Raw genomic sequence first — 13,570 nt, forward strand, 5'->3', positions numbered from 1 at the left:
TTGTGCCAATGACTGGATGATCACTAGGCCTAGGCATTAACCTCCACACCTTGTTCCTTTCGAATTGACTTAACTCTTCTTGCATAGCCATCAACCAATATTCATCATTTTCTTCTTCTTTGATGGACTTAGGTTCTAATTCGGATAGGAACGCCAAGTTGTTACTCACACTTCGATAGTATGATCTAGTTCTTACCGGCGATGTGGCATCACCTACGATTTGGGATTCAGGATGATCTACCAATATTCTCTTATCCCTAAGTAATCATCTACACTCTCAACTTCCTCACTAGGTAATGTATTACTTGTAGATGCATGGGGAGGAGCATTTGTCTTAGGTAAGAGATGTTCAATAGGTTCATCCTCATCATGTGGCATTTCTTGAGGTGTTGGCTCTCTCTCATCAAATGTAACATGCATGGATTCTTCTACAACTAGGGTTCTTCTATAAATACTCTATATGCCTTGCTATGTGTAGAATACCCTAAGAATATGCCATCATCCGACTTCTTATCAAATTTGTGTAAGTTATCTTTAATGTTCAAGATGTAGCATTTACAACCAAACACTTTAAAGTAGCTTATATTTGGTTTCAAGTTTTTTCAAAGCTCATAAGGTGTTTTCTTATAAATTGGTCTCATATATACCCTATTTATAATATAGCAAGCGGTGCTAACCGCCTCCGCCCAAAAGTATCTAGGGAGATCATTTTCATGTAACATGGTTCTAGCCATTTCTTGGAGGGTTCGGTTCTTTCTTTCTACAACCCCATTTTGTTGAGGTGTCCTAGGTGCCGAAAAGTTGTGTTTGATGCCATGTTCATTACAGTAAGTGTCAAAGTGTACATTTTCAAATTCCGTTCCATGGTCACTCCTAATGTAAGATATGACAATACCTTTCTCATTTTGGACTTGATTACATAACTTAAGAAAATTTTCATAGGTTTCATCTTTATGTGCTAAAAATATGACCCATGTAAATCGTGAGAAGTCATCTACAATGACAAACACTTACCTCTTTCCACCTAGGCTACTTGTCTTCATTGGTCCAAAAAGATCCATATGAAGTAGTTGCAAGGGGTAAGTGGTTGAGATCACATTTTTAGGGGCAAATGAGCTCTTTAATTGTTTGCCTAATTGACAAGTTCTACAAATGTAATCTTTTGTGTACTTGAACTTAGGCAATCCTCTAACAATGTCTTTTGATGAGAGGGTTGAAATGAGATCCATTCCGGCATGACCCAACCTCCTATGCCATAACCAAGAATCTTCACTAATGGCATTAAAACAAGTCACATTTTGGAGTCTAGGATCATCTAGTCCAATAGTGTAAATGTTATTGTCTCTAGAACCTATGAATTACACTTTTCCATCTATCTTATTTTTAACAATGCATTTGTCGGGGTTGAAGATCACTTCAAAACCATTGTCACACAATTGACTAATGCTAATAAGATTATGAGATAAGCCATCAACATAAACTACATCATGTATGGGAGAGGTAGAGTTACCTATGGTGTCTTCTCCTTTGACTTTTCCTTTCTTATCATCTCCAAAGGTAACATCTCCACCATCCTTGACTGATAGGGATGCAAATTGAGTGAGGTCTCCAGTCATGTGTCTAGAGCATCCACTATTAAGGTACCATGTGTTCTTCTTGTTATGGATTTTAAGGCACACCTACATATGAATAGGTAAATGAGATCCCTTAAGTACCCAAATCTTCCTAATCTTGCTAAGTTCATTTATTTTTACTTTAGAGTTCAATTTGATTTTATCCTGTTTAGCATACATGCAAGCAACCTTATAATGTCCTTCTAGACCACAATAAAAGCACGTTTTAGTACCACTAGAAGAAGCCTTTATAAATTAATTTTATAGTTTGACAATGTAGTATTCTATTTTTGTCCAAGTCCACTTTTATCATGTGACAATCTTTGAATATCAACAAGCCTATCAAATTTTAGTGAACCATGTTCAAATCTTTCAAAAAGTTTCTTTAACTCATCATATTCATGAGATGGTTTACTATTTTCATGCTTTAGTTTGTTGTTTTCAATAGATAGTTCTTGTCGATTTTCATTTAAAATCTTGATGGTAGCATTTAAATCATGAATTTCAACTTTATATTTTTCATTTTCATCATCTAAAAACTCATGATCTTTCTTTAACCAACCAAATTCTTTTGTCATGTTAGAAAGAGAATTTTCAAGTGATGCATTTTTATCAAATTCAATTTCAAGTTCATCATGTGCATTTTGCAAGGAATCAAAAACTTCTTTTAAAATAATAACATCATTTAAAGTACTTACCTCTTGATTGTCATTTGTTGAGGCCATGAAGCAAATATTTTTTGCTATCAAGCGATCTTCTCCATCATTTGGTTCACCTTCACTTTCATTGTCCTCATCCCATGTAGCGGTCATTCATTTCCTGCCTTCTCTTCTCTTGAAACGATTGTTTGAAGTAGGCTCATTGTCAAGTGGACAATCCAGGCGAATGTGTCCAAGTTTCTTGCATCCGTAGCATCGGGGATGAGATGATCCGTCACCGAGCTCTTCTTTCTTCTTGAATGGAGGATTGGTTCTTCTATTTCTCATGCCTCCCATATTCCTTTGCAAGAAGGGATACATCATCTTCCATGTCTTCCTTTGCCTCTTCATCATCACCTAAATTGCAAGCAAAAGCAACACATTTTCCTTTTTCAATTTTATTTTCAATTTCGGGTGCTTTTGTTTTGAAAATCATCTCATGGGTTATCAAGGACCCTATAAGTTCATCTAGGTTTAATGTGTTCATGTCCTTGGCTTCGGTGATTGTGGAGGTTTTGGATTCCCATGATAAAGGTAGGGATCTAAGGATTTTGGTCACTAAATCTCTATTTGAAAATTATTTTCCAAGTCCCCTTAGTCCATTTACTAGGTTAGTGAATCTAGTGTACATGTCGGCAATTATTTCATCGGGTGTCATTTGAAAAAGTTCATATTGCCTAAATATATGATTCATTTTAGATTCCTTAACTTGGTTAGTTCCCTCATGTGTAACTTCTAAGGTGTCCCAAATTTCCTTTGCCGAATTCAAATTTGAAACTCTATTGAATTCTCCGGGTGACAAAGCACAAATTAGGGAATTCATGGCTTTAGCATTGTAGTTTGAGGCTTGTTGTTCGGCTTCGGTCCAATCATTTAGATCTCTAGTGGGCAATGTATATCCATTATGAATGGCTCTCCACATTTGGTAATCTTGGGTTAAAAAGATTTTCATTTTGGTTTTCCAAAATCCATAGTTGGTTCCATCAAAATAAGGTGGCCTAGTGTTTGAGTATCCTTCATGGTGTTGAGGGTAGTTTGCCATTTTTTAGAATCTTTTCTCTAGACCGGTTAGGGTTTTAAAACAAAGTAGAGACGAGGCTCTGATACCAATTGAAATTAACAAGAGGGGGGCTGAATTGGTTTTAACACTAATTTATACCTTTTTAAATTAAAGTATTAAACCTAATTTGATTTTTCTTCTCTTGATTAGATTTTGGTTAGTTCAAATAAGATCAAAATAAAATGAAATGCCAAACCAAAACAAAAATGAAATGTGCAAGACAAGGAAGGAACACACCGATGTATAGTGGTTCGGGCAAAGCCCTACTCCACTCTTCTTAAGATCGTCCTTAACGATTTCCACTATGTGAGACCTCCACGATGCCCGGCTTCGAGGCAATTACACTTCCAAGGGGTATTAAATGAGGATGCCCTTGACACCTTTACACTGACTCTCCTTCTTCGCCAAGTTCTAAGCGATACTCCCTAGGGTATTAAAATAGGATGCCCTAGCCACCTATATAATAAATAGAAGATGAATTGCTTGTCTTCTCTTGAAATCTTGATGCACGATGTAGTCCCCTTGAATGCTTCTCCACAATAGGATGCAAATGAAAGCCCTAAATTCAAACTCAAAAGATTTGCAAGTGCAAGGCAAGTTTGCAGAGAAAAACAAATTCTTAAGCTAAAATGAGTTGCAAGTTGTTTGAATGCTTAAGGAGGTTTTTCCAAATATTCAAGAGAGAGAAATAATCCTCTTGAATGTGTTTTTATAGCCTCTTGACAAAATATGACCGTTTGGGGGTGTAATGATCAAAAAATAATTTTTAATTTAAAAACCAACGGCGGCTCTATTTGAGCTGTCGCGATGTTCTCGAAGTTCCGAGAACCATTCTCGGAGCTCCGAGAAATTCTCGAAGTTCCGAGACAAATTCTCGGAGTTCCGAAAGAACGGCCAAAAGAAGAAAAATTCTACTGGACCATTTCTCGGAGTTCCGAAAAAATTTCTGAAAATTGCCAGAAGTTGGAAAATACTACTGGACCATTTCTCGGAGTTTCGAGGGAACTCTCGGACTTCAAAGCTCGGAGCTCCGAGAAAAATCTCGGAGTTCCGAGAAGCCTAAAATCAGCAGACTCTTTATATTTTTGTTGCTATTTGATTTTGGGCTTTTGGAACTCAATTCCTAAGATAATTTGGAATGTTATGAGGGTCCCAACATTTGGTCCACCACATAACCATTTACTTAACCATTTAAGTTCTTAAGTGGTTTTGGAAATTATTTTGAAAACCTTGCTTTGACTTAGAAATCTAAAGAGAAAAAGATGTACAATGAAATCTAGGTAACTCTCAACTTCTCTTTAGCCTTGGTCTTCAATTGGTCTTCTATTTTGTGTATGCTTGCTTGAGAGATAATGTGAGCTCCACTTAGCTCCTTTGACTCTTGTGTGGTACATCTTCAAGCATGACCATGTGGTGTGTTGGTTCCTTCAATGATTAATCCTTTCTTAACACAACACTTCAAGGCAAATTGATTAGTATTCAAGAACATAATCAATTATGTTTAGAATTATCAAAACAAGATAGGAGAGTAGACCCTTGGGCTTACAGTTCTTCCTCGCGTCACCTATCACTAATACATCCTTGACAAAATTGGGTGTCTACACTTACGAATAGTTTCCTCTCCAAACTTTTCCCTAAAATTCATGCAATCCAAACAGGGCATGAAGGTCATTGAAAATTATTCCAATTCTTCCAAAAATGGTAGCCAAGAGGACTCTTATGAAGAAAAATCAGAGATTTTATTTTTCTCCCACTAGTTTCAATAATAGCAAATGTAAGGTGAAAGGTCAGAGTGGAGGTGAATGCCAAAAATGGGAGGCTTCCAAATGAAGCCGAGTCAGGTTGAGGCATAAGCAAATCGACTGGTCCTCGATGGCTCCTCAATTCAAGAATAAAATTGACTGATAAAAAAAAAATAAGAAATACAGTCCCAGCCCAGAAAAGGGAAAGAAATGGGAGAAAAGCTTGGCGGTGGCAGTGGTGGCTCTAAAACTGCAGACAAAAAATGGAGAGAATAGCCGAATAGGGTTTAGAAGTGGGAAGGGAGACGGGTTTTGGAGAGGTTTAGTGAGAGGTTGAGAAGCTTCAGGAGAAAAGAGAGAGAGAGAGAGAGAGAGAGAGAGAGAGAGAGCTGTCGATTTGTGCTCGAGATAAGCAGCCATGTTTTTTGCCCATGTCGCAGGTGGCACAAGGGGAGTAGATGGACATTCTGGAATTTCCGATGTAAGTGGAGAATAAAAGCATAAGAGAGAGACAAAGGAAACAGACAAGAAAGGACAACATGGGAATTATAATACATAAGCTGGGGTTGACTGCCCCAAAAGTCGTCAAAGTGCACTCGTCACACTGTTAAATTTTTGAAAGACATGAAAAAAAAATTCTTAGTATCCATTCCTGTATATAATATATATATATATATGTATATATATACATATATATATATGAGGAAGAAGAGTATACACTTGAAGCGCATCTGAGTAGGTACGCTTGAAGAAAGAGAGAGCTTCTTATTGGCTGCAAAAGGTGGGCCCAATCGCGTGATTTAAAAAAAGAGGAGCGGCGTTATGGAGGGTGCGTCTTGGACGTACCCTCGAAAAAAAAAAAAAACCCCTTCTCCTACAATCTCTCGGTTGGGAATTTTGGGCAAAACAAAAAATCCTAAACCTCTCTCTCTCTCTCTCTCTCTCTCTCTCTCTCTCTCTCTCTCTCTCCTCCGGCCTCTCTTCCATCCGGCGGAGCTTCTCGACGGCGGAGGAAGACCCTAAACCCCATTACCAGTTGCGTTTCTTTCTTCATCTGCTGTGTATCTCTTCTTCTTTTTTCTTTTTTAGTAGCCCTAAATGAAGTTATTTTCGTTAAATAGGGTTTACATGAAGATTTTCTTTTTGTTTTAGATTTGGGCAAAATAGTGTATATGCCTCCTTTAATCTGGTTTTTTTCGATTTTCTCTCTCTGAAAAAGGGTTTAATTTTTACATAAGAAAGAGGGTTTTTTCTCCCTGGAAAAAGAGGGCTTCATCTTCTAGATTTTGCTGAAAAAAGAGGGCTGTTTAATTTTTACCATGTCAAGAGCTCATATCGCTAATGAGATTTCCAGTAATTTTTGTGAAGGTGAAAAGCATATTCCATAGCTGGTTTCTCAATAATGAGATTTCCAGTAATTTTGCCAATGGCAAGTCATTCCAAATATGGTAACGCAAACAGGAACCAACATACAAGCTCAAATAGTTGTAAATTTTCTAAAATAAAGAGGGTTTTTTCTCCCTGGAAAAGAGGGCTTCATCTTCTAGATGTTACAAATGCTTTGGCACTGGTAGTATATTTCTAAATGTTACAATCTATTGAGTATTTCAAATATGGCTTCAGTTGTTCAATCTTATGAGTTTTTTTCTGTTTTTTTTAATGGCATAGGCAGAATTTTTCAATCTTATGAGTAACAGTGAATTTTTGCTCATAAGATGATTATTGTGAATGTGTTTGTGAAATGATATCAGACTCCCTTTGTTTTGTTAATTGCATTCTTCACTTTATTAACAAAAGATATGCAAGAACCAATGGTGATGTTCTTAGATTGGTTATGCCCTGTTTGCTTCAGATTTCGAGAACCAATTGTGAGTCCAAAACTAATTGTCCAAAACTAATTGATGGGTTCTCTGAATGTCTTTCAACTTCTAATGTTTTTTTGTGACATAAAGTTCATTTGTATACGAACATTTTTGACATGAAGTTCTTGCATAGAAGGAAATTGGTGGCTAGAATCATCTTTTGTAGAAGATTTTTGGGTCGTGGCCTACCCACAATGGGAATCAGTTAATGAAGGCGAAGATTGTGATTATGAGCGGCGCCCATTCTAGTTGCTTGTGGGTGGATCATCTATTCTCCCTCCACTCTTTTCATCAGCAATTTTTGTTCTCAACAGTTCATATTCTCAAACGATATGCAACAAAGTAAATGCTACTTATTCCATCAGTCACTTCGAGGGGGTTTAAAGGTGGAGAGTTTAAAGTTTACTTACGACTGTATATTCTATTTAGAGAAGCGTATTAAATGGCATCCTCAAGCAACTACAGTGCTAATTCACGGGGCATGCGACCAGCAGAATGTGATTGTAAAGAGATGGCAGTTCGCAAAATTACTCGCAGTAACACAAACAACAATAGAGGGCGGCCATATTACAAATGCGCTGGAATGAAAGTGAGTATTTTATTTGGTAGTTTTTATCTATTTAATTCTTAACATGTATAAATTTTAGTGTTGGAAACGACATGCAGGGCTACACGTGTGAATATTTCGAATGGGCTGACCTTGATTTCGACGGTACTGAGTCACCCACTTACCCAAGGATTTACAATCGACGAGATGGTATTGACGAAAATAGAGTGATCGAAGACCGTGTAACAACACTCGAGAATGCGAATACCATGCGAAAGAATGAATTTAACATGTTTAAAGGGTTTGTAATGATGGGGTTTATGTTTGTAATTATGGGGTTTTTGTTTGTGTTTTTCATGTGTCTTTCTACCTTTAGGTGAGTAGTAGTAGTATCCTTTTGTATGGTTCTACCGTTAGGTAAGTAGTAGTAGTATCAAGTAATTGTATTAAGTGACATCAAACTCTGATTGTATTACTCAAGGTTCACGTTTAATTTCTTAATATTATCGGTTTAGATTGCTTGACCATAGGCTACATGACAATGGGTCAAAGTGGAGAGAGAGAGAGAGAGAGAGAGAGAGAGAGAGAGATGTATCTAGTGTAGTGGAGTATGTTTGTTGGTGTTTGGGGTAGGAAAATATTTTTTCTTGGGAAAATTTTTCTTTCCATGATTTATAGGAAAATGATATGATTATAGTGAATTTAAAGGGATGCTATCATGAAGTGAGTAAAAATTGAGTGAGGTTAGCTCAAGGCATCTTTGTCATGTGTTAAAAAATGTAAGAGCTTTTAGAAATATTTTGCATATTAGCATCTGTTATCATGATTGGAGAATAATGGATACTTATATGATATAAGACCAATCTCCGCAATCTAGATCAATCTATACCGTCCACCTGATGCCCCACTTTCATCCCACTGAGGCAATGTTTAGCAACAATGATTTTTTTATCCATGGAATATTATTTAATCAAGGGGCCAGAGAGGGACTAGGAGGGTGAGAGAAGAAGAGACTTGAAAGGGCATGACTGGACTGTGAGAAGAGGCCAAAAAAAAAAAGGAAAATTTTGAGTATAGTTTTTTTGTTTTTGTTTGGTGTTTACTCACTTCTCACACATACCCTCTTGTCTTTCTCATGCCCTGCTTCACCATTTGGGTGGAACTAATATTGCATGGAAAAAAAATCATGATAGCCAAATATGGGCTGATTCTTATATGATGGATGTGCATATTTTCTAAGAAAAAATAACGAGGAAAGTATGACTCAATGATCAAAATCTGATGGGCGACTGAGCAAAACCCATCCCTATTGGAGTGTTAAAATCATCCAGTAAAAGGGGAATTTATCTCCATTTCCCATCCCTAGCAAAGCCCAAGAAATAGATGGTTTGGATCATTAAGCAAGTGGCCCCCACTTTATTTTGTACGCCTAATTTAGGGTCACTACCATCAAATTCAGAAAAATATGTGCATCCATCCTGTAAAAAATTCACCCAACCAAATTTTCTTATAAATTATTCATCAAAAATGCAAAATTAGCAGTTCATATAGCAAACCAAAACTTTGAACTGACCTGTCAAGATTGCAGAAACTACAGTGGATCTGTCTAATAACCTGCTATGTTTGATAATAGAAAAATGGAAAGATAAATTCACCCCGGTTTACCAAACAATAACGAAGTTCACAACAATAACCAAGTGTCCGTTGACAAAACCATCTCAAAAAAAAAAAGTCTCCCTTGACAAATGATCACTAATTCTTTGCAACCACTAGTCTGCAACCTGATACATGAATCCTGGAACACCAGAGGCAAAAAAAAATTAGCAGTTATGAAAGAGAACTACCCCGATTAGAATTGACAGTAATTTGAAGAATAATAACACTTACCTCAAATGTGATGCTTCTCCACCTTTAGTTTCTCCATTGAAATTTCCAGCTACCTATATTCACAGCTTGTTCTCATTTCCACCCACCTGTTAGCAAGCACAGTAGTAGATATTTAAACAAATAAGAAAAAAATGCGAAGCATAATAAAATGACAAGAGTAATAACCATATTTTGTTTCACCTTAGCCCTTTTTGGACAACTTGTTCTGTAATGTCCATATTCCCCACATTTTTTGCACTGGCGTTGCTGTTTTTGTGCTTGAGTGGCCTCTATGCCAAATACATGACGCGTTGCGCGCTTCGGCCTGCCTTTCGTCCTTACAACTTCGGGGTCATGAATTGTAAACCCAGGTATTTGACTGGAATCAATGTTTGACTGAGGTATTTGACTGAGACCAATGTTTGACTGAGGTATTTGACTAGGACCAATGTTTGACTGAGGTATTTGACTAGGACCAATGTTTGACTGCACTTGGCTACCAACTATTACCAAGTCACTCTGCGGAGAGACAATCTCCTTCTCCTTCTTTTCAACTTCTACAGCAAGCTCCGTACAAAAATCAGTCATCTTCTTGAAGAGAATCTCGTCATTACCAACTTTTTCAATCAGTTGCTGCCATGTTGACATTAGGCACCACCTCTTCAGTCCATTCACGCGACTAGTATCTCCTTGGGTTACAGATGTTGTGCCCACAGCTCGATAACTTGCATCAATTGACCATCTCTTTAATAAATAGCGTTTAGGGATAGTAGGTACTTGCTTTCTATCCATAACATGAATGATATGTCTGCATAATATTCCTTCCCTCTCAAACTTAGCACATTGACATCTCACAGTTACATCGTTAGAACTGTCAAACAAAACCCTGAAGTATTTCTTCTTATCATTTGTCCTAATTCCTATACTGTATTCCACAACATTACCGTTCTTTCCCAACTTGTCTTTCCATAAGGCAAAATTACCCATCATCTCATCTTGGAATATGGTGAACATCTTCTTCGTATAGAATTCCCCAGCCTTTCGTTCCAATGGGCTGGTTATCTTCAATTTGGCAATTGTATTTTTAGACTTAAAATCTTCTTCGGATTCAGCTTTACGTTGCTCAACCAGTGCCTTATCATATTGACCCAAGAATTCAACTAAGGAGGTGTTCTGGTTAACATAACCATCAAAGAAGGAATTTATGCTTTCACTCCGTTGACTATATGTCATTCCTGCTGTGAATGTGTCTCTCCAATAGGCGGGGACCCAATGCTCACGGAGATCCCACATTTTTCCTAACCAATGACTTTCATCAATATCATATTTATCAACCAAAGTTTTCCATTCTGACTCAAAATTCTCTATTTCCCTCCTAAAAAACCAATGATTGTAATCCTTGTAGAAATCACTGTCGGCATCTCTCATGTCTGCAACATGCTCAAGGAGATGCTTCTTTATGTGCCACGAACAAAACCGATGTCTGGTCTGTGGAAACACTTTCCTAATTGCATTTCGCATAACTCCGTCCATATCAGTTATTATAGCACCTGGAGCTTTACCAAACATACACGTGAGCCACTGCTCAAATAACCAAGTGAAAGTCTCCTCTCTCTCGTCTGCAAGAAGTGCACATCCAAATAGAGTCGACTGTCTATGATGGTTAACTCTAGTGAACGGTGCAAACGGCATTTTAAACCTGTTCGTTTTATAAGTGACATCAAATATGATCACGTCACTAAAGGTAAGGTATGCTTCTCTCGCCCTTAAATCGGCCCAGAACATCGAACGCAAAGTGTCATTCGCGTCTAACTCCAACTCGAAATAGAAGTTCGGGTCTTCAGACTTTCTCTTTGGGAAATGGTTTGCCACTGTCACCGCTTCTTTACCCATATTGTTCTCCCTAAGTGCTCTCAAATGGGCAATAACTTGATTTGTTGAGACCACGGGAGCATTGGAAGTAGAGTTGATGGCGTTTTTTATCTGAGCAGGCTTGAAATTGCTTTCGCCGAGCTGTTCAATCAAATTCTTACAACTTTTGTTATTACGGAACTGACTATGTGAATGATGCATTTGCCTTTTAAGTGGGGAAGTAAGCTCATGAGAATGGATGTCGTCGAAAGTTGTAATTTTCCACTGATTATCTCTGAACTTGATGATCATCTTCGCTTTACAATTCATTCTGGTAAGCCGACGCTCCCTCAACTCCTTAACATCATCTCTCTTCTCCTTAACCCTTTTCTGTCCCTCTTTGTCACATACAAACTGTCTCGATATCACCTTCTTCATTATATTTGACTTCATTGTACTAGATATTTGTAGTCCAAAACCAGTAGCGTACGCATAATTATTGTAGAACTCATATGCAGCTTCCCAAGTTCCAAAAACTTGATCCACAAACGGCTTATTCATAACACTTTTCTCACCGGCAACCTCGTTGGGACTAGTAAGTTCGTGACTACAACCCTCATCTCCGTCTTTCCCATCATTAGCCTCCAATACTAGCTCAACATCATTGAGATTCACCTCATAATGTTCCTCAACTATAGTCCCATCCCACACTAAATTAGCATCACAGAGATTAAACCCATCGCCAAACTCAATTAAACCATTTGCATCTACTTCGTCAATAGATGGATCCATTTTTTATACCTAAAAAATACAACATAGAAATAGTTAAATGTACAACTAAGAAAATCAGAGACAAGAATAGATGATAAAGATAATCACTTTTTTTTTATGTTGTATTGCTGACAGGGACATATATTGGCTCAATATTACTCCACTCATTGCATGACTTAGCCATCTCTTACATGATAAACTTGTAAATTCTATTTTGTTTTTGTTGTTCTTTTCCCCTATATAGGCTCAGTAGTCCTTGATGCCAAGACTCATGTAATTTCAATCATTTTACAAATCACACATAGGTTATGAATCACCTGTTTATCGAATGAACAGTTCTCAAATAGGATGTAAAGCTGGGATTGAGGCCAATTCACTGTAGATGATATTAGATTAACCCAATGATATTTGAATGGTATTCACATTGTGGTTTCTAGGTGCTTTGTGTCACTGCCATGAGGTTCTGGGCTCATCCAGCTACCTTGAAAATAAAATGAAGAAAATCTGTTGTTCTCTAGTTTCTGTTGGTTCTGTATAATAATAGATGGGAGCTGACTACATGCTACAATTGTCTCATTTTGCAGATGAACGCGCAGCATCATATGGGCAATATGCAGGGGAAGAACTAGCTAGTTTCATTCTGCTTGTGTTCCGTAAGATAAACTTAGTTCTTTCTTATCATCTTCTTCCTTCTTCAGTGAACTCATAAACACTAAAAACATGTTATTAAATAATATAATAATATGAACTTGATGAACCTTATAAAATATTACCAAATCTTTAGTTTAGAAAATTCACAGCTATTTGAGCTTGTATGTTGGTTCCTGTTTGCGTTACTATATTTGGAATGACTTGCCATTGGCAAAATTACTGGAAATCTCATTATTGAGAAACCAGCTATGGAATATGCTTCTCACCTTCACAAAAATTACTGGAAATTTCATTAGCGATATGAGCTCGTGACATGGTAAAAATTAAACAGCCCTCTTTTTCAGCAAAATCTAGAAGATGAAGCCCTCTTTTTCCAGGGAGAAAAAACCCTCTTTCTTATGTAAAAATTAAACCCTATTTCAGAGAGAGAAAATCGAAAAAAAAATACCAGATTAAAGGAGGCATATACACTATTTTGCCCAAATCTAAAACAAAAAGAAAATCTTCATGTAAACCCTATTTAACGAAAATAACTTCATTTAGGGCTGCTAAAAAAGAAAAAAAAGAAGAGATACACTGCAGATGAAGAAAGAAACGCACCTGGTTATGGGGTTTAGGGTCTTCCTCCGCCGTCGAGAAGCTCCGCCGGATGGAAGAGAGGCCGGAGGAGAGAGAGAGAGAGAGAGAGAGAGAGAGAGAGAGAGAGAGAGAGAGAGAGAGAGAGAGAGGTTTAGGATTTTTTGTTTTGCCCAAAATTCCCAACAGAGAGATTGTAGGAGAAGGGGTTTTGTTTTGCCCAAAATTCCCAACAGAGAGATTGTAGGAGAAAGGGTTTTGTTTTTTTTTTCGAGGGTACGTCCAAGACGCACCCTCCATAACGCCGCTCCTCTTTTTTTAAATCACGCGATT

At 37.4% G+C, this 13,570-nt stretch overlaps 1 protein-coding gene and 1 long non-coding RNA gene across 2 annotated transcripts in view; one reads left to right on the plus strand and one right to left on the minus strand.

The window, feature by feature from the left end:
* Positions 1-8,031, plus strand: part of LOC143882412 (uncharacterized) — a 31,415-nt gene extending 23,384 nt beyond the window's left edge. The window contains exons 2-3 of the long non-coding RNA XR_013252238.1: positions 7,109-7,564; positions 7,642-8,031. This is a non-coding gene — a long non-coding RNA (uncharacterized LOC143882412). The remainder of the gene's footprint in view (positions 1-7,108; positions 7,565-7,641) is intronic.
* Positions 8,032-9,274: 1,243 nt separating this feature from the next.
* LOC143888348 (protein FAR1-RELATED SEQUENCE 5-like) lies at positions 9,275-12,031 on the minus strand. Its single transcript, XM_077392742.1, has 3 exons — positions 9,590-12,031; positions 9,410-9,462; positions 9,275-9,317 (listed from the first exon to the last, which is right to left on the minus strand). Exons 1-3 carry the CDS (start codon positions 12,029-12,031, stop codon positions 9,275-9,277), a joined length of 2,538 nt encoding a protein of 845 aa, XP_077248857.1.
* Positions 12,032-13,570: the final 1,539 nt, after the last annotated feature.

Source organism: Tasmannia lanceolata, unplaced genomic scaffold, assembly GCF_043159265.1.
Source record: "Tasmannia lanceolata isolate RefF3 unplaced genomic scaffold, GAP_Taslan_0.1 ptg000002l, whole genome shotgun sequence".
Classification (NCBI taxonomy): domain Eukaryota; kingdom Viridiplantae; phylum Streptophyta; class Magnoliopsida; order Canellales; family Winteraceae; genus Tasmannia; species Tasmannia lanceolata.

What these genes read in the sequence shown, in the direction of transcription:
- LOC143888348 (XM_077392742.1), bottom strand. Translation starts at nt 12,031, where the DNA reads ATGGATCCATCTATTGACGAAGTAGATGCAAATGGTTTAATTGAGTTT. An exon ending in GTTGTCCAAAAAGGGCTAAG is followed by an intron (nt 9,463 to 9,589) that starts GTGAAACAAAAT and finishes CTGTGAATATAG; the next exon opens with GTAGCTGGAAATTTCAATGG. An exon ending in GGAGAAGCATCACATTTGAG is followed by an intron (nt 9,318 to 9,409) that starts GTAAGTGTTATT and finishes CTGGTGTTCCAG; the next exon opens with GATTCATGTATCAGGTTGCA.